This window comes from Rhipicephalus microplus, chromosome 7 (assembly GCF_043290135.1).
Source record: "Rhipicephalus microplus isolate Deutch F79 chromosome 7, USDA_Rmic, whole genome shotgun sequence".
NCBI lineage: Eukaryota > Metazoa > Arthropoda > Arachnida > Ixodida > Ixodidae > Rhipicephalus > Rhipicephalus microplus.
Genome location: NC_134706.1, coordinates 8455402 through 8476398, shown reverse-complemented (window position 1 = coordinate 8476398; position 20997 = coordinate 8455402). Strand labels below are relative to the sequence as shown.

At 44.7% G+C, this 20997-nt stretch overlaps 2 protein-coding genes across 2 annotated transcripts in view; one reads left to right on the top strand and one right to left on the bottom strand.

The window, feature by feature from the left end:
* Positions 1-20997, top strand: part of hdm (meiosis specific with OB domains hold'em) — a 37270-nt gene that overhangs the window by 6560 nt on the left and 9713 nt on the right. The window contains exons 2-4 of the mRNA XM_075868610.1: positions 2225-2374; positions 5596-5671; positions 7504-7705. Of these exons, the coding sequence (XP_075724725.1) occupies positions 2225-2374; positions 5596-5671; positions 7504-7705 (428 nt within the window). The remainder of the gene's footprint in view (positions 1-2224; positions 2375-5595; positions 5672-7503; positions 7706-20997) is intronic.
* Usp39 (ubiquitin specific protease 39) lies at positions 9044-19580 on the bottom strand. The gene is made up of 6 exons (XM_037430566.2): positions 19288-19580; positions 17141-17539; positions 14891-15094; positions 13163-13321; positions 11244-11560; positions 9044-9271 (listed from the first exon to the last, which is right to left on the bottom strand). Exons 1-6 carry the CDS (start codon positions 19543-19545, stop codon positions 9118-9120), a joined length of 1491 nt encoding a protein of 496 aa, XP_037286463.2. The 5' UTR covers positions 19546-19580; the 3' UTR covers positions 9044-9117.

Sequence of the window (20997 nt, the reverse complement as noted above, 5' to 3'; positions counted from 1 at the left end):
CCCGACGAAGCAGAAGAAGACGACGGCCGACGGAGACGTACGCGGCCGGCGAGGACACCGACCAGCCCGAAGACGCGGGTTGGCGCGAAACGCCGAAGGAAAAGTACAACAACCGCATTCCACGGTTACCCAACACACACTCCTTTATTTTACAGTCGCCTTGACATCTGGATGGATATGGCTGTACCCTTTAGATCGGGCGGTGGCTAGCGCCACCAAGCCGTAATACCTAATGAACCAAAAACTATATTTTTTTTTTCTTAAAAAGTGAGTTTGAGGATTCGTACTTTGCAGTGGAGAGTTTAATTTTCACTCGTGCCTTGACTTTAGCCACCAATCAGATAACCTCCTTCTAGTTAAGTCTACCCGCTTAAAGTTTATTTTGCCCTCCCGGTCCTAAACCCCAGTGCTTTGAAAAACTCTGCGCCATCATCCTGAACTATAGGGTGAAGCCCTTTACAGAACATTATCAAGTGTTCGGCAGTTTCTTCTTCCTCTCCACACGCACTGCATACTGTGTCTACCCCTTCGTATTTGGCCCGATATGTCTTGGTTCGCAGTACTCCCGTCCTGGCCTCAAACAGTAGAGAACTACCCCGAGTATTATCATAGATCCTTTCCTTGGCAATTTCCTGCTTAAAAGTTCGATAGATTTCTAGTGCGGACTTCTTAATCATGCCCATTCTCCACATGTCAGTCTCCGTTTCTTTCACTTTCTTCTTAACCGATAGTTCTTAGATGCCAGAGCGGCGCTCCCTGGCATCCTCACATGTCAATCCGACACCGAAACCCAGAACAAAACAGTCGTTTTGTTTTCGCGCTATAACTACCAGCAGATCTTGAGCCTCGCCTAGGTCGCGATTGCGCTATCGGGCCTCGTGCACGTTGCCTTCTGAAGGGCTAGCCTGCATGCTTTGGGTTCTCGGTGAATGCCTGAACCTTACGGTCAAGAAACGAACGACTGTGCAGGTGAAATTGGCCCCTTCAATGATTATGCCTCTACAAGCACAGTTGTAAATTGACCACTACGCCATAATTATTCCTTTTGCGAATTAGCGAAATGACCACCCGTAGACCAACAGGAGAACCTACGCAGCCGTTAACTTCGTTGATGCTTCTGTTACTGATGATAAGAGCGTTTTAGCACTGTGGGTGGGCTTCAGAACACCCATGATCGTGGTTGAGTTCACAACTTTTGACGCCTGGCGCCATTACACGCTTCTGCCACGCAATACATGACGCATTTGACTGCTGCCACCAAGCGACATGTATATAGTGTTCTTTTTTGTTTTTTGTTTTTCAAGGCTGTTTCAACAAATCTTGTGGCTCTGTGGTGAAACACCTGCCTGCCACGCAGTTATAGCGCGAGAACAAAACGACGACACAGAGACAAGAAGGACACGAAAGACACGAGCGCTCGTGTCTTTCGTGTCCTTCTTGTCTCTGTGTCGTCGTTTTGTTCTCGCGCTATAACTATCGTCATGCCATACCAACTAGCCCAAGCTGCCACACCTGCTTTTCTCGCTCGTGTTCCTGCCTCCCGCCACTCCCTTCTTCAAGAACGACGTACAGGTGTCTCGCCTGCAGTGCGATTTGAGGGTTCGCTCGAGGTGGGACAACTGCACAGTCGTTTTGTCGCACTCGCGTGCCTTCACTGAATAGGAGCGGTAAAAGCACAGTGAGCAAGAAAATCAGTCTGGGCACGAGAGTTCTTTTTATTTTCCCTTTTGATTGGAAAACAACTTTGCAGAAAAGCCGCCTCGCAGATATCTGCAAATGGTCTATTGTCACTGGGGCCTGAAAATTTCATGACTCATTTAATTCTCATCTTTCTCGATTTGTCTGTGTCACGGACAAGATGGCGATCTTTCGCTCACAACTTTACTTCCTCCGTGCTCACAACCAACGAAGACGACTCCGGAACTTCTGCGAAACAGGACACTACAAGTATAGAGGCTAGAAGGTTTACAAGAATGCAAGGGGAGGGGGGGGGGGGGGGTAAGGATCGAGAGGCCGCGATAGGCAAAGCAAGATCGAGACAATGTCCAACGTTGTATGTCTGTGTTAACAAAGCGTCTAGCCCACCTTATATATCTGTCCTCATTGCGGTCTAAGATGTTCGTATGAAAACCAACTTGTTCGCGCATGCGCAGTAACTATTATGCGAGCTGTCACGATCTGCGTGAATTGCTCATTTCATTCTTCCTTTTTCGTCCACACACAGCTTCGTGGGGACGCAGCAGCGGCAACGAGGAGCGCAGCGTGCTCAACTTCACGCTCCGCGATTCCCCGCGCGATACGGTGAACGCCGCCTGCTGGGGAGACAGAGGCCAGGTGGCGCAGGTGGCAAGCGTCTTCCGCATCGGAGACTGCGGTCGGTGGACAATTTTAGTGCTTATAATCGCTCGCAAAAGAGAACAGTAAATAATTCTAGAGCTGATACACACTAAAGAGCGAATTTTTTTTTTCGCGCATTAGCAGAATCCCGAAAACACCATAGGGGCGCCTCCTGCCCACCCCACCCTGCCGCAAACGCACGTGGGGGGTCACCTGCCGCGCACAAGAAGGGGGTGCGGAAGAATGGGCGAATCGGCGACGCTCCTTCACCCTCCGCTTGTTTGTTATACCATCGCAACGGCGTCCTCGACGTAACAGGTGATATGTCACGCGAGCTTCCTGTACGGTCATTGGGCAGCGTTTCGACGTCAGAGGGTGAGGGAAACGCAGTAAGGCGAGCCCGCGAAAATTGAGTTGAGTGTAAGCATCCATTTCAGTGTATTTTGATATCTCTACGCTGAATAACTTTGCACTGCGTAGCCCTATCACTGCCGTTTTTATGGCACTTATCTCTTACAGTAACTCTATTGCGACTATGCTGTAGCGCTTGCAAGTGTCCGCTTGCAGGTGTCCCGCCACGTGTACGTGGATCTGCGCAAAGCGAGAATACACGCTAAACGAAAATGTGGGCGGAAACACCACCTTGAGATTCCCGCACCAAACATCGCGACGTCATAGATGTTGTAGTCGTCTACCGAGTCCTAAACAGCTCCCAATCGATAAAAAGCGAAGTACATAGTCATCTGTGTGTGCCCTAGCATACGAAGTTTCAGAATACTTCACCAAGCCAATGTCGCGAATTTACGAAAAAATACTTTTTGACATGACGCGCGGAGAGTTCGGCGCGGAATTTAAGCACGAAGCTTCAGCCACGATTTTCTCCACCAATAATGAACTTATGATAGTGAGACATCTGGCATTCGAGTTCTTAGAGTGCAGTTTGTCAATCTAAACCAAGTGTCCCCTAAAAGTTCCCCTAGCTGACGATCGATTGATTGATATGTGGGGTTTAACGTCCCAAAAGTACCATTTGATTATGAGAGACGCCGTAGTGGAGGGCTCCGGGAATTTCGATCACCTGGGGTTCTTAACGTGCACCCAAATCTGAGCACACGGGCCTACAACATTTCCGCCTCCATCGGAAATGCAGCCGCCGCAGCCGGGATTCGATCCCGCGACCTGCGGGTCAGCAGTCGAGTACCTTAGCCACTAGACTACCTTGGCGGAACTAAATGTGCCCAGAGACCACCTCCAATATTTTTTAGCGTTTAGTGAACGCACACACCCGCCACGCTGGTCCAGTGGCTAAGGCATTCGGCTGCTGACTCACAGGGCACAGGATTGAATTTCAGTCCCGGCAGCCGCATTTTCGATGGAGGTGAAAATATTTTAGGCCCGTGTGCTTAGATTTAGGCGCTGATGGTCGAAATTTCCGGAGCCCTCCACTACAGCGTCTTTCATAAGCGCATCCTTGTTTTGGGACGCTAAACCCTTCAAAATTAATATTGTTACCACATACGCATGGTACCACATATTAAGGGAACGCACTCATAGCCGCCATGATCAACAATGCCAAACGTACAAGCACTATGACTCCCGGCCGCTTCAGAAATTCCAAGAAACAACCCCTTCTCCTCTCCATACCTTTCGCGGTTCCTCATGCCCCCAATGTTCGCCGTGACTTCAACATGTCATTTGCTCGTCAGCAAACACACCCGTTCATCCGCTCACAGGTACGTGCACTTGCTGCTCATCCACCTCGCGCGCTGAGAATGGAACACTTGGCCAGGAAGAGAGACGAGCAAAGGAAAGAGCGAAATGAGCAAGGGCGGTCTTTTGTATCATCGAACGCATGTACATCCGCTATTACTGCCCAGTATCGAAAAATTTTTATGAATATGCAGAAAGGTGAACAACTATATCATTATTTGCGCATTGATCATCAGCATAAGGTTGCCATTCCGTTTTGCCGCACCAAATTCTTTTCAGCAGCCTTCTTACCGAAAACAGCCGCTGATTGGAACCACCTTCTCTCTTCCGTTGTATCAATAACAGACCCTTTGTTATTCAAGACTGCAATTTCTCAGCAATGCTTGTAACTATACGCAGTTTCCATTATCTATCTTTGTCTTGTATGTGCTTGAATTCTTATACATTTTTAGTTGACTTATGTTGCCTTCCTGATTTGCGCATCTGATACTTGTTTCTTTATTTTGTATTTTTTTCTTGTGTGTTATATATGTTGTACCCACCCCCTCTGTAATGCCCTACGGGCCCTGAGGGTATTCTAATAAATAAATAAATAAATAAATAAAACTAAACGGCAACCTCAGGGTGGCTTAGGAGTCTTTTAAGCATTACCTCATTGAAAAAAGAGAACACGTACCAACACAAAAGAGGCAGAATCCGAACTCACTACAAAGGCGCAGTTTCACGTTGACATAGCGAAATCACGCAAGGAACTGACTAAAAACTTTTATTTTAGGAAGCGAAAGTAACCGCCACCGCACAGTAAACTGAACAGGCCTCAGGCATTGATGCTCAGACTCCTGCAGGTCGGGGCATATCCCAGTCCCACACTCGTGCACAAAATTCAGACGTCAAACACATACCTGCTCTGCTCAGATTTTGCCAGCTTAGATCATATGCTCTGGCGGTGCCCTGCATTACGGGTTGAAAATGTTACATTGTCCAAGTGGGATGCTGCATTACACTGTAGGGATTCAAGGACGCAGCTATGGCAGTCCAACGGGCCCACAACATGACGGAGAGGGTAGGCCTAGCTGTCTTGACGTGGAGGCGGCCCGCTACGTTCTAGTTTACACCCAGACGGACCTAAACAAAGTTTTTTCATACCATACCACCATAGCCAAATCGTACGAAACGGTTGTATTTCAACAGGATTCATTGGTTAATGTGTGTAGCTGGAATCAACTGGACGTAGTGTAGTTAGAGGCCGACTAGGAAGCAGCCGGTTCCAGTTGCAACACAACTGAGCACGAACCGGGTGCAAACATGGCTACTCTACATGAAGGCAGCTAATTTAAAGCTTCTATCAACTGGCCAAAGGTTTTTGGCAATTTTATTGTTAATTTTAACATCATGTACTAGTAAGTATAGTTAAGGTCAAGGTTTCGTTAACAAACGGCAACAAAATCTCAGATGTTAGAATCAGAATAGAACTGTACCCACAGATCTCCACTGCATCTGTTCTTAGTTTTGCCTTCCTCTTTTTTTTCTTTTATTTATAATGTGCAGTATGTGTCACCAATGCCGTGGCGAGAAATCGGAATCTGGGATCCACACAAGATCTGTATTCACCGGATGCATCCAGGTACTGATTGGATTGCAGAGATTTGGTTACGACCCACTTTCTGTCTGCGACTCGCATGTGATGTGGTCGCCTTGAGTGTATGATGTGGCCACTGGGCTGAGTTGGTCTCTGTATGCCATGGCGGAAAAAAAAAAGATTGAGAAGAGGGGGTAGGGGGGGGGGGGGCATAGGCCTGGTGTGCTACACCCTGGCAACGCCATTGATTGTATCTAACTCGTTCTTTGATGAGTAAATAGTGTGGCCCAGGAATTCTGCGTTTTTGTATATTTGCAGATCTCTTTAAGCGAACGCTTTTTTTTTCACAAAACTAACTACAAACAAATGTTATGGGCCTAAAACCTGCGGATAGAGAATTAATTTAATCAAGATCAGCAATGGTCACATTGACCTTGTGTTCGTTCCTTCCTGAACACACCCATGTCACACAAGCAGCCTTAATCACGGTTAAAGCTAATTATGGTTACCTCTAATCACAGTTAGATATAGTTACATGGCAGACACAACAACGACTAGCCTCCCAACCGTGAACTAGGCAACTAGGCAATGCTAACTAGGCAAGCTAGGTTTACCCTTGCAAACTGAAAAGCTGACAAGATGACAAGATGACAAGCTGCCGTGGTGTGAACCGGTGCAAGTAAATTGGCAACCTCACGTTCCTTTGAGGGTTTTCACAGAATGCGATTAAAGCCAGCAAACGACAGTCAAGCAAAACTGATGGAAAACCAGTTTTAATAGAAAACATTCAACAACAAAGACTGGTGGGATTAGTGAGAGGGTACCTCCGTGGGATACAGACGCCACCACCTAGGGGCATATAATCAATTGAACATCACTGACAGCCCCATCAGTACACGTTTCGGTGTACTGGTCAAAATGAAGAGGTGTAGAAATGCTGTCCCATGGCGCTAAACTTACTGGTGGTGTGCCCAGACTTTTTTTGCTGAACACATAATAAGTATGTGATCTTGCCGACTCGCTCAACTTAGCTAACTGCACCCACATAGCAATGCAAACCGTGGAAGAAGGAGTGGAAATTTTAAATGAGAAGTAAAATTGGAAGGGGCGTTTACTTGAATGAGTGTGTTAGCTCAAAACATAATGTCCATTTGATTCACCTGTACCAAGTGCAACTGGTTAGGGGCAATGCACTAGAAGTTCAGATAATAATGTGCTGCACAAGTACAGTGGTGCAGGCACAGCCCAACACCAAAAATTAAGACGAGGTGCCAACATGGCACAGGCCTTATCTTTAATTGCTTAATTTATGCCATCCATCTAACATTGACAGGTGGCAAATGAAACATGTGGATGAGGTGCAAGCACCTTGGAAAAACACAATCATGTTATTGGACATGTGCACGTTATGCGTGTACAAGCACCTACAAACGGACCTGTATTATGGACGTGCTTGTAATGGTGTTTACTCGTCGAGTCATGGCCATACAGCTGTCGTGTTTAACAAAAGTAGCCAGGTGTGAGGGGTTCTAAACCACTTAAAATTTTCAATGTTGTATGGCAGTATATATAAGCAAGAACATTCACAAAAAATGGTTACAACCACCCCACCCACCTGCCCACTAAACATTCCCCCCTCTAGTGCCAACCCACCCAGTTATGGCCATGCATTAAAGGTGTCTACCCATTTCGATATGGTTATAGAGTTATGTAAAGTAAGCTTTGCTCTCTGCTGTCAACCCAACTCACTCTCATGTGTTTACTCCTTGCAAACAGAACACTTTCCCTCCAGCATTTTTTCTGCCCCACAAGGACAAGTTTGGAACATTTGGATCTGGTGACATTCCTTGTTCCTTCTCACTTTGAAATGCATCCAGCCCATTCTACCTGGTGCTCAGTGTTGACCGTGAGCCGCGCAGTGAGGTCTCCATTCCCGACGAGGACGTGTTCCTGGAGCTCATACCACTGACGCGGGTGCCTCTGCGAAGAGCCTCGCACGTCATCACACTCGCTGACCTGCTCTACTCTGCGGACGAGATGAACGACAGGCACGTCTCCCTGCTTGTTGGTGTACAGAAGGTATGACTGACCAATTCATTGAATGATTAATGTTATGACACAGGGGATGCAAGAGCCTTAGATGCCCCATCAAACATAACAATTCTCCATGCAAATTGACGAAGTGATGCAAGAAAATCATCACACTATGACATCATATAACATCACCCTTGGTCAAAAGCGGGTCCATCAAGGAAGCAGTGCCAACCTAAGTGTGCTGGAAAAAGCTTGCAATGCCCACAATCCTAGCCACCATGCAAAATCAGGGCAGATGCAGGAATGTTTGAGAGGGGCAGGTGAAGGCAAATACATAAATAACACACTGACTGCACAGAAAAGTAATGTGACGGCTGTTGTCTTTGAGTCTTCTTAGGCGAATACGTAAGGAACCCTGTGTTTTTATAACTAGTATTTATTGTACTAACAAAATATAGTTGCATATTTCGAGTTAGCACACAGACATAGATACACTTGCCAAGTTTAATCAAAATCGACAAAGATTTTTTCAAAAGCACTAAAGAGTAGTGTTTCCCCTTAGGAAAGAAAGACTTATTCAACTACAACTCTCCTATTTGACCGGCCAGTTGGCACATTTCTGAACGTGAAATGGCTCGCAAAAATGGGGCAGCAGACAAGAACACACAGCCACAGTGCTGTTGTGTGGTCTCATACATTGTCCTGCTGTTGCACACTGTTTCAGACTTATTCGATATTCTAAATGTCAATAATCTCCCAACATTACCATGCCTTATGGTCAACAATACAACACCCCTTACAGTAGCACTGACGTTAAATTTAAATGCTTTCAGCTTGTCGTTATAAATGAAAATTGGGGTGTTGAGAACCCTTAAGAAAGTGCCGTAGTGCTTTTTAATTTTAATATTCAGTACTGCTACCTTAAAGAACACATTCTGCTGTAGTATCAAGGGGGCAGCTTTGTAGTTATATGTTGACACAAGCCTGACACCATTGGATTATTGCGACTCGTGAAATACTAGAACTAGCTCTGTCATTTGCACGTGGTTCACATAAACTACGATGAGTGAATTGCAGTCAAGCCATTTCTACAATTTACACTGCATGCATGATGGAGATTTTGGCAATCCAATTAACTGCGTTGACTCGCTGTGATAATGCCCATTGCAGCGTTGATGGCTTGCAGATACCGGTTGACGAACGCTGTACAATCAAAGTTAGGTATGTTATACGTGTTGGCTAGCTCCAGTGTGTGAAGAGCTTTAATACTGCATATCATCGGTATAAAAAGTATAGCTGTGGGGTGCCTCAAAATCGTCTGAGTACTCCTTTAACAGGAGTGTTATTATGAACAAATATGTAGGACTGCTTCACACCTGCAAATACAACAGTTTTGCATTTATTCATAAACGAGCAAACTAGAATGCCATCAAAACAGAATGTGCTCTGAGAGCATCCTACTCGGGCGTTGATGTTGTTGGCTTTTTCCTCCGGCGCTCCCATATCTGTATGTAAGCTTCTGACAGTGTGATCATCTGTGGTAAAATCTCGGTGACGTGCAGATCTTGTAGCTCGTACCATTTCCCAGAACCACGGTGTAAGATGTGAGCCCTGTGCAAATGTGAATGCACGCAATCACACAGGAAAGCAACGACGGCATTACTGATCGGCACATCAACTGATCAACACGGCAATTCCCAGCTAAGCATGCAGTGAGTAATTTATTTACATTTAAACGACTACCGACAAAATTGGTGCGGGCGAGGCAGCCTGTGGCATCGATTCACGTGAACATGGGTATATCGCAGAAGCGTGTCCTAGACAGCCAGTTAGTAAATGATACTGCAGTGAATAGTGCGAATAAGGTACTGAAATGGACGTGCTTTTCTTCACTGTGACCATGTGACGGTTCATTTTTTTGTTTTTTTAGCTCTTATGTTCGGTACATGTATATATTTTCTATCGCTACAAACTTTTGCTTGTGTTGTCTTTTCCTCCATTTCAATTTCATTTTCACACTGTTCACTGCGGTATGGGTATATCATCTGCAAAATATCAACAGTGAATAGAAGATGTTTTATATGAATTTGGAAGTCCACACGCACGATTAAACACCACACCTTGCGGCATTTACACCGTAGAAAATGACTAGACCGCGACACCCCTACTTCCCTCACTTCACCCCAATGCAGACGATTCAAGTTATGATGACATCATAGTCGCCATTACTATTCCGTCGCGTTTGCACCAGTAGACCACCACTCGGTCGCTGCTCGCGAGCCCAAGCATGCGACACGCATTGAAAGTTTTATGTCTGACGATGGTTTTGAGTTCCCGTTTCCTGATTCAAAGGACTTCTTGATGCGGACCATGCTGAAGTGCACCACAGTTCTTTGTGCCGACGTGGTTGACCGTTGCACACATTAGGTGGTGATAGTTGCACCTGGCGGCCTGTCATACTTAGAGCTCTCTCAAATGAAACTGACAATGGTCAGTAATGAAGAGCCTGTGTTTAATTATCTGTCAAGTGCTGCAGCAAACGATGTATCATGTAATCACTCACAGGACACCAGCAACACATTGCAGCAAGAAACATGAGGCGAAAATTTTTGTGTTAGGACTCCTTTAACCAAAACATTAAAACAATGTCTTTATGTCTAATGTCCCTAAGTACTTCAACTAAATCATTTGAAAGTGTTGTATGACACAAACCACGGCTGCAGGGCCGGTAGGGTGAAGTGGGGAGTTGATGATGTCGCAGCTAGCAAGGGAGTAGGTGTCAAGCTGGGACAGCAGCCACGAATGTTCAGCATGCTATACCTTTTGTTCACATGGGTTTAGATCATCTGTTCTTATTTTATTAATACAGTTCTCATTACTGACTAATCTGATATACTTATTGACACACCCAGTTTAGGTAAGCCAAAATAGAACATGGAGTGTCTGATATTTTTAAGAACTACATTATGTACAATTAAAAATTATTGCATATTTAACATCAGCACGCACACATATATACACTCATCAAGACTCAATACAATAGATCAAGAATTTAAAAAAAAGACAAATTTTTAAGGCAACTTTACTCTGCCGTATGAATTTTCTATATACAGGCACAGGCTTTGTGTAAATGTGAAGCTCAATAAGCACCAAATAAGATATTTTATTTTGGCATTCAAGTCGGTTCTCACATGGCTCACCAAATGATTTCGGCACTATTGTGATCTAAGGCTACGGGGTCAATTCTGAAAATTTTGTGAGCCAGTACGGCTCATTGTGACGACATCAGGCACCAAAACATTCAAAGCGGCAGTTTCTGCATCACCAATAAAGCACAGCGACCGTAGAAATGTCAGGATACTTTGCGTGAGCATGTGCTGATATTACACTGCAACACCAAGGTACAGCAGGAACAAATACTAGCTCTTAAAAAAATAGTGACTACTTTTTCATGGCGCACTCATACTTTCCGGTGCACTTTCTGGGCTCGGAAATGCTTGGCTTTTCATTTGATGCAAAAAAAAAAGAAGACAACAAAATATTTTCACAATAAGTACCACTTCAAAAAGGCAATGTCACCAACCTGTATGTTCCTTTCCCAGATCCAGGTTCACCCTCATGCACAACATTGGCGATGAGGTCATAGACATAGGTTCCTTCGGCAGCGTCTGGCACATTTGCCGCTATCAGTTCGCCAAGGTCAACATCCTTGATGGGGAAGTTCACGATGGTGGGGTTCTTCTCAACAAAAAAAGTGTTTTTTGTAAAGCGCTTAATGTAGAGGATGAGGTAAGGCGGCAGCGAGGTCAGTTCAAAGCGCTTGAGTGTGGAGTCCTTGTACGTCCTGTATTCTTTCTCGCTCGTCCCGTTGAACTTTGAGAGTATGGTGAAAAGGGGCACCTGCCGAGAAAGTATGTAAGCTCTGATACAGGATTGATGGAATAAAACTAATGGTGATTGAGGCACTCTTTACGCAGTCGTGCTACATAGTACATTTATTGAAGCGACAGCCTGAAGTGCTTCGTCAAATGCTGGCATTAAAACATACAGCTTGCTGTACAAGAACTCACACGACTTTAGCTAAAATTGAGATAATAACAATAAAAGATATGAATGAACAGTTAATTCACCGATAGAGTCTAATTCCGGCAAGCTTAATGGCTTCAGGTAATATGTGAGATATCATTGGTCAGCAGCTGCCGCAACTTGATGCCAGCGGGGAAAAAGTTTCCGCACTCGTCATGGCTAAGAAGGGCACCGGCTAACACTCCGAGGTGGCCATGCACATAAAATGTTCAATAAAACGGATGCAACGACCAATGCTGATATAGGTCAATTCGCAAAGCATCATGCTCGTTATTCCAATGTTGTAGGTTTGATCCTTACTAGCAGCAGATTGTCATTTCGTCCAGTTTAATGCCCCGCCGCGGTGGTCTAGTGGCTAAGGTACTCAGCTGCTGACCCGCAGGTCGCGGGTTCAAATCCCGGCTGCGGCGGCTGCATTTCTGATGGAGGCGGAAATGTCGATGCCCGTGTGCTCAGATTTGGGTGCACGTTAAAGAACCCCAGGTGGTCAAAATTTCCGGAGCCCTCCACTACGGCGTCTCTCATAATCATATGGTGGTTTTGGGGCGTTAAACCCCACAAATCAACGTCCAGTTTAATTTTTTTACAGTTATGCCATAAGTACCACACTACAGTTAAAGACTACCAATAATGCCCCTATAGTTTTCATGGTTTTATTGTCTGTTGGTTTCATTAGGCTGTACATAAAGAAAACAAGCCCTCAAGCAATTTTCCTCCATTCAATCAAAAGTGCTTGATGCCATAGAAATCAGCCAACATAACTGGCTTGTGTGACTGCACAAATGCAGCGGTAAAAATGTGTCAGCTTTTAAATACATGCATCACAGCACACTCCAGTGTTATAACTGATGTTCCTGCACGATCTGGAAGACGCCCGAACATAGGTGTCAGGAATGCAATGTTTGCAGGACACTGGGAATCATTAGCTGAGCAGCATGGAAGTTGAAGCACGGCCTGTGCCAAGCAATCAAGCACGTTACAAGAAAGTGAAAAGGCAGTTCTCACAAAATGAAAGAAAGCAAATACGCGGGTCGATATGACTGTCAGAGTCACTAACGAAGGGGTGTTCATATACACTCAAACCTGATCATAATAAAGTGGCATCTTACACAAAAATAAGTTATTATAACCAAAAATTCAATATAAAGATATACTGTCACAGAGGCACAAGGACGCAGGCACAAAAACAGGGCGTTTACTTTGGTGACCAAAGGCCAAAAGCACGAACACCAGAGAGCGCCCACAGAACTACTTCGTTATTCTCCTCAGAGGCTGGCCATTATAGTTGCCAGCCTACCTTGCGTCAATATTTCTAACTATACATCTATTACAAGATTATATTTAATTTACTTCGTTGTAACCTATAGTTCGTAATATCCGGGTTCATTATATCGAGGTTTGAGCATAGCGCCAAACCTGAGGAATGATGTTCTCCCGTAGCTCGTCCTTGAACAGAGGCTGCGCAGGCAAGTCTGCGGTCAGATACATGAAGCCTGTACTCTCGACCTTCTCGTCATACTCTGTGGTGCGCAGAGCAGCACGCCTCTCAGCCTCGGTCATTTCCACAGGAATGACCTGCATTGAACACCATTGATCACTGGAATGAACAATTTTCGGGGTATATGTCCTGAATAGCACAGCATAATTATGAGGGATGCTACAGTGGCAAATTTCAAAAATTATGGTCATTTGGTGTTTTATAATGTACACTTACATAAAACTACACAGGTCTATAGAATTTTGCCAATATCGCAATGCTGTCAGTGCAGCTGATCATGTGTCTTTAGGGCCAGCAGTCTAGCTCCATAAGAACTAGACCAGGGGTTCTGCGAGACACTCATAAATTTTTCCTTTTTAAACACTCTTTGGGCAACTGCTACAAGCACGGGTTCCCACTACACCAGCAGGGTACCCACTACACCATTAATCATAATTCTTGTGTATGAGGGAGGGATCCACTATACCATACACTGTCAGTTTTCGGAGAAGTGTGGTACCCGTTACACACTTCTAAGGAATTCGGTGCAATTTTTACAGCAAAAGCTGTTACAAGATCACAACTCTGGTCACGCGCAGTTGTCCGCCGCCGCTGCCACCGGTGTCTGTAACCACATAGTGTGAAATTAGGAAAAAAAAAAAAACTAGCACCAATGACACAGTGGGGCTCAAACCCAGGTGCGCTGGGTGCCAGCCCAGTATTCTACCACTGAGCTACGCCAGTCCTTGGAACTTGTTGGCAAACTTGCCTTAGGCAGGCTTGATGTTGGTAAAGCAATCGCGTTCATACGACTTATAAAACATTTTAAAACAGTGAATGAACAACCAGTCGTTGCACAATGCCAATAGCGTAACGAGTGGGCCTTCCAATGTGCAACCCATCACAAAAGCTTGTTCTTGTTCCGCTATTAACTGTGGCGCATACCCACTTCAGCCATAATTCCTTGCAATTGTTTAGTGGGTACCACACTTCTCAGAAGAATGGCGAAAAATAGCACAGCGAATGCCGGCCTACTAACCAAATAAATTTTTTTAATAATGACCTAGTGGGTATCAAGCAAGTATGCTTGCAGTTACCCAATGAGTGTTTAGAAAAGGTGAAAGGCTGCTCTTCTAGCTTTCGCTGTGACTGTGCTGTGCCTTCCGTGAATTCCTGGGTTTTTTTTTGATGCTATGGTTGACGACGATGAAAAACTATGCCTGAAGCTTTAGTCATGGGTAGGAGCATTCGATGACCCACTCATTACGCGATTCGCGTTGTGTGATGCCTGGTTGTTCCTTTGCTGCTCTAAAACGTTTTATTACACATATTAATGAAACTCCTTTCGCGACATCAAGCCTGCCTAATGCAAGATTGCAATGGAGTTTCAAGCACCAGCATAACTCTGTGGTAAAATACAGGGCTGGCACGCAGGAGACCTGGGTTCCAATCCCATTGTGTCCTTGTTGTTTTTTATTTCCATAGTTTTTTTTTTTTTCTTAAGTAGCATGATAGTGGTTACAGATACCGGTGGCAGCGGTAGCAGTGGACAACTACAATGCTCGTGATCCTTGTTGTGATCTCATAACAGCTTTTGCTGTAAAGATTTCTTGCTACACCCCCTGCCACTCACATAGCTGCAGAGGCGGGAAAGCACGAAAGCGCACCTTTCGTGAGTAGACATTCATGCCGCCGCGGAATGTCCGATAGACGACGCTACTGCTCGTCTTCTGAGTTCCGTTAAGCGCCATGTGCAGGCTGTTGAGGAACCACGAGAGGAAGTCGATGGGGTCACCCTGTTTTGTGATCTGGAAGCGCTTCTTGCTGCACAGCACCACGGCCTGCAGCATCTCGTGGGGGCTCACATGGGCCTGCAAGTGACGGGCGCACAATGCAGAGCACAGGCAACCCTACGGCTGGCACAAAAAGGGTCGTTAAAGCGAGCCTTCCCCTTGAATTCAGTCAGTTATTCTTAATTACCAGTGGTTCAGTTCAGTTGATCAATATTCAGTCTAAATACAAAGGTTCATGGTTAATAGTCTGCAGACAAGGGTCACAAAGTTGAGAGGCTGTAGGACTCTCAGTTAAATATAACATTAGAAAAATAAAATAAGCAGCATGTCAAAGTTTGCAGTGCAAATGGAAGTATATATATAATGAACTATTTAGAAAACAAGATAAAAAAACATCTTGAATGATATACAACAAGTGCACAAGAATTAGTTTAGATGTAAATATACAGGCAATAGAGTTTAAGTTACAAATATTTTGGAGTTATGTACACATAACTCCTCAACTGGTTATACTAGTCGTTAAGGTTAACCGACAGGACTACCAGAAAAGGCGAAAACACAAGGGGGAGACAGAGTGTTAGGTGGACAGATGAGATTAAGGAGTTTTGCAGGTACGATGTAGCGACAGCAAGCACAGAACCGGTTTTATTGGCAGAACATGGGAGATACCTTTGCTGTTCACTGGGCGTAGTCGGGCTGATGATGATGGAAGTGAAACACTAAATCAGTTTATACAGATAAATCATTCTTTCAGAACTTTATTGTCATTAATTTACCTATTGAAACAGGAAATAAAGGTCGAAGTTTCAAGTTTGAATATCCTGCCATTACTTTAGTGCATAAATGTCAGTATGAAGTTGTGTTAGCAAGAGAAAAAAATAAGCTAGAGAGAAAGTTAGTGATCATGCAGCTCGCAAAGGAATGCAAAATTGGCAGGCATATTATCAAGCAACTGAAAAACAACCATCTAGCTCAGAGAACAAACAGTGCTAGTGAACATTCCACCTGGCATTAAATGAAAAAAAAAAATAATAATAGCCTGATATACTACAACCTATAGGAAAAAAGTGGTACTCGGAGCCACAAAATGGATGCCTAGAGACACGAAATGTAACTAAAGATAGGAGCAAAAATGCGACGGACTGACAAAACTGAGACGTGCAGAAGAAAATAAAATGGAGCCATCTTGCACTGCATAAGGCGATTTGCAGATCATTGGGAGAGGAATTCACCCTTCAGTATGATGGTGACGTTTCGGCAGTAAAATAAGAATATTAACTGTTGGGGTTTTATGTCCCAAAGCCAAGATATGGTTATGACAGGTGCTGTAGAGGAAAGTTTCGGTAACTTAAACCATCTACGATTCTTAAATGCTTATCCGAGTCTAAATGCACAAGCTTCAAGCATTTCGCTTCCATCGTAATGTGGCTGCCTCAGCCAGGACACGGCGTCGTGTTCTCCAGTGCAGCAGTAGAGCACATTATTAAGCCGGCACATCTATCGAATATTTGGTCATCTTGACCACAAATTCAAATTAGAACCTGGCTAGCTATACTTTTATACCAAACCACGACTTATTTACTCACAGATTAAAGCTTCATCTTGGTGTCTGAGGGACTTTGCATAGCTGTCTCAGATGTATATGTGCTTATAATGATTTATTCATCACACTGTATAACATACAATTTTTAGGAGGTAAATTTTTGGCCTTGTTTGTTTTTGTGTTACGCTTTACTTTTTTTTATGCAGTTCGTGCTATTATTTATCAATGAGTTATTTTCAATTTTTTTGTAAACTATTGTTCACTTTTATTTTATGTATGTATGCTACTCCATCCCTATTGTAATGCTATTGGGCCTTTTTAGTGGGTGAACAAATAAATAAATCACCAAATAAATAAATGACTACATAAATAAACTTGACCACTGCGACGGATACTGGCTTGAATAGCCACTGCACAGATATGAACAGCAGCATAGATATTCGGACGAGTTGGGAAGGGTTTATGATTATGTAACGGCACAAGGAACAAACACGAACGATTGACAATGTGTGTCTCCTTCAATGTGATTGTTTCGCGTCTTTTCGTTGTGCCATTTCATAAGCATGAAGACAAGAACAGACCTTGAAGTTTCTCGGGTTCCAGAGCTTGCGGATCAGCTCGCCAAAGCGCTGCACTATCAGGAAGTTGATGTCGCCCGGCGGTCTCTTGAGCTTCGTGTAGTTCTCTTCGCGGAGGAAGTAGTTCCGGAGTGGGGGCACGTGCGAGAGTGCTTGGAGGATGACGTTGCAGTAGTCATTTGCTTTGATGTTGTTGAGGCCCACGATGCCTGGCAAATAGGTGGTGCCATCGTATGCGCGCGACAGGCGGTCACTGGTGTCCAGCCGCACTATGTCCTCCTTGGTGAATGTCGGCCGCAGCACGTAGGTGATGTCGTCCAGAGAGGAGTCGACAATCTCATAGTTGTCAGGGAGGCAGTAGAACCGAAGCGTCTGTAGGTTGAGGAACACGTGGTGGCTCACCTGCACAGAAGTCAAGATTACTAATTACGTTCTTGGAATTCTTGAAAATGTAATTAAGGTGGCCCTGAAACATTTTTCGAAGAAATCAGTGAATAGCTTCATTAAAACAGTTGTATCCCCAACCAACAGCCGCAAATAATTTTAGAACTTGTGAAGTACAAGTGGGGCTAGATTTTCAAGTACGAGTGTCAGGTAGAGATTTGTCGCAAACTTCGAATGCTATCTCTCTTTTCTCATACTAGTGAGTTAACTGAAAGCTACAGTGGATAGGATGGAGAGGGAAAAAGAAGCCAAGTCCATTCATCCTGGACTTGAGCATTATCTCTTCTCTTTTTTTTTTTCTTCTTCAAACATGCGGCTTACTTTCAGTGCGTGATCGTGAGCACTCGCACGTGGCGGCATCTCGCGGCGACTTCAGTAACTATGCATTTTGCAATGCTCAAATGAGCCAATGGCGTTAGACTTTGTGTTTATTGCACAGCCATTTGGGTTAATGACATCATTTGCCGAGAAGAGCGAGTGATTTCTAGCTGACATCAAGAATTGCGAATTACAGGCTGCTTGCTGCGCTATAACGTTAGGCTGACATATTCTTGGAAGCCTTGATCACCAACTGACAGTTTTTTCTGGTAATGCTGTGCACGGTCCTTGTAAAAAGTGTAATTAGGTTACACTACAAGTAAACTGCAACTTATAAGTTACCCTCAAGCTTAACCTAAAAGTAACAAGATACAAAAACAGCATTCCACAATTGCCGTCATGGCTGCGTGCAGCGCCGTCTAACACTCACAGGATTGCACAAAACGAACAGCCAAAAATGTGAATGGGGAAAGTAATTGCCATTGTAGCTCAGCCTGTGTAGCAACAAGTGAATTATCCAAAGGTTGTAGGTCCAGTCCCTAGCTGTGGCAAATAGACTTTTCATCCACTTTTAATTCCTTTCCATTTATTCCATAATTGATATACTACTGTTGAAACATTCTAGTAGCGCCTCTTGTGTCTTCCTTAGCTTCATTGCCCGTTGGTTTTATTAGGTTTCATCTGAAAAAAAGACACAAGCTCTCAATCAAACCCTGCTCTTACGTTCTTACGAATTACAGCTTGCCAAAAGTGACTGCCTTACGTTATTTTGGAAAAGTAATGAAGTTACTGTAATGTTACACCTTAACAAAAGCTCATCATCCGCACAAAACTTATGCACGCTTTATGTACCGCCCATATGCACTGACATCTCGGAGATCTTTGTTCAACTCATGACGCCAGCAGGCATAAAAAGTATTCCCTACAGGTCGTCATGGCTACGAGCGGCGATGACTAAGATTCCCAGGTTTAAATGCACGTATATACTCCATACAGAGGTCGGGGGGGGGGGGGGGGGGATGACCGCCACCATAGCTTAGCGGTGGAGCAACGGACGCATTATATGATTTGCCTTACTATCCGACATGTTTCTTCTGGAATTTCGGCGTGCAACAACACCCTTGATAATTTCAAGATGGATTAGACAATGCGCCTCCCGTTAGCGATCTCTCATGTTAACGCCATGTTTATATTCATCGCATCCTGTCTGGTCACGGTGAGATAAGTTTCTGCGTCTGTGTTTACTTCTGCATATGTGCCTGCCTTCTCTGTGATGTCCGCGTCTGCACGCTCGGTCATCTAACATGCACTCCTGCCACTGAAACGCCTGAATGACATCGGTAGTTAAGCATGCGATTGCATCCTAACAAGTACGTCGCCTCACTCACTTGTACGCTGTGCGTGTAAGCGTGCGTGTTGGTTCCGCGGCCCTGGAAGTACTTGCCGCAGACGAGGCAGGCGTACACGTTGATTCGCGACAGCGACACCGAACACAGCTTCTCGAAGTCGAAGTCCAGCACGTTTCGGTTGATCGTGTCCAGGTAGGGACAGTTGCGGCGCGACTGCCTCGTCTGCTCCACCGTCGAAACACCTTGCCTGCGTTCGTCGTTTGGTTTGCGCTTTTTCGCGTCCGGCGGTGCCGCCATGTTTCGCTAAGCGCTGCACGCTGATGTCGCTCGCGATGACACTGCTTGCCAGTTCGCCAATTTTATAGTTGCGATTGCGAAACTGTCGATAGTTATATCTCTGTGTCGTCGTTTTGTTCTCGCGCTATAATTATCGTCATGCCATACCAACTAGCCCAAGCTGCCACACCGCGAAACTGCGTTCCAAAAAGATAGTTATGGCGCGAGAACAGAACGACGACACAGGGACAAGAAGGACACGGAGGACACTCAGTCGTCGCTCTGTTCTCGCGCCTTGACTATCGTCATGTCATAGCAACTAGTCCAGGCTGCCACACTTCTGCGTTCCAAAACTCGGACACGCAGTTGGCCACATTTTTGGGGAGTTAATTGGGGGACACAATGATTGTATGAAACTCCTATTGCCAATGACGCGTCCGGATTTCGATACATGGAGCCTATGGGGAGTTTCGCAACTAACATTTGCTTGAACTCTGCAAGTGTAATAGATAACTCTAATTCTTGCTGGTTCTATGCCTTCTGGCCTTCCACTACACTTGGCTTGTTGGTTGTTCCTTGGTGTCCTGGTGCAGCCCACAGGGGAGGGGGGGGGGGGAATGGGTCGTTTTACTACAGCGCACTAGAAATGGGGTTCTAGTGCGCTCTACTTCTACTAACGCTTCTACAACAAAACGCCGATCTCTGGAGGCAACCAGCCATCGCTGCAACCACGTTGCAACCAAGGAGCTTCGCCTGCAAAACGGTTCAAATTCTTTTAAGGCTAAATCCTTGGATGCCTCATAAACAAAACAAAAAAAAGACAGTCGGCGGCGTCGACAGAAGTGATACAAAAATTATCATCGCGTGATGACGTTTCAGGTCACCAAAATTTGTGACGTCATGGGGTAACGTGGTAGTGCGACATGACACCGTCTCCCCGGTAAAAGGTTTATCGAAACTACAATTGCTACAAAAAATTTAGAGGGAAACGAGACAAAAAGATGACGTACGCAATTATGGCGGATTCGGAAAGAAGGCAGTCAAGTTACGAGTTTGATAACCTTACAACAAATATTCACTATAAGAAGACGATTTTTAAGGACCACGTATTGACAGCAAATTTTTTGTCCGTCACTTAGCTTTGTGTTTGATAAACCCGAAATTGAATCTTGCACCATCTAACGTGTGCTCGAATTAATGCCATGGCGTCGTTCATTATGACCATTGATGGCGTGACCTCAAGACAGCCGACTAAAATCATGACAAACTACTGGGCCATCGTGTCGGAGTGCCATAAGATCACTTGGTTAGGTTGAGAGCATGTTTATAAATCGTGTCCCTTTTGTGAGAAAAAGTACAAAGTGGGCTGCCTAGAGTAATAAATAGTACACATCAGCTGTTCTTAATTACCATGGTTTTGAATATAACGAGGAAAAATATAGGTTTTTTTTTTTCTTTCGCCTAATGCAACAG

Coding starts and splice junctions, on each gene's coding strand:
- Usp39 (XM_037430566.2), bottom strand. CDS start 19,545: ATGGCGGCACCGCCGGACGCGAAAAAGCGCAAACCAAACGACGAACGC. Junction 15,095..17,140: donor GGAACCCGAGAAACTTCAAG/GTCTGTTCTTGT, acceptor CGTCACTTGCAG/GCCCATGTGAGCCCCCACGA. Junction 11,561..13,162: donor GGGAGAACATCATTCCTCAG/GTTTGGCGCTAT, acceptor CTTTCTCGGCAG/GTGCCCCTTTTCACCATACT.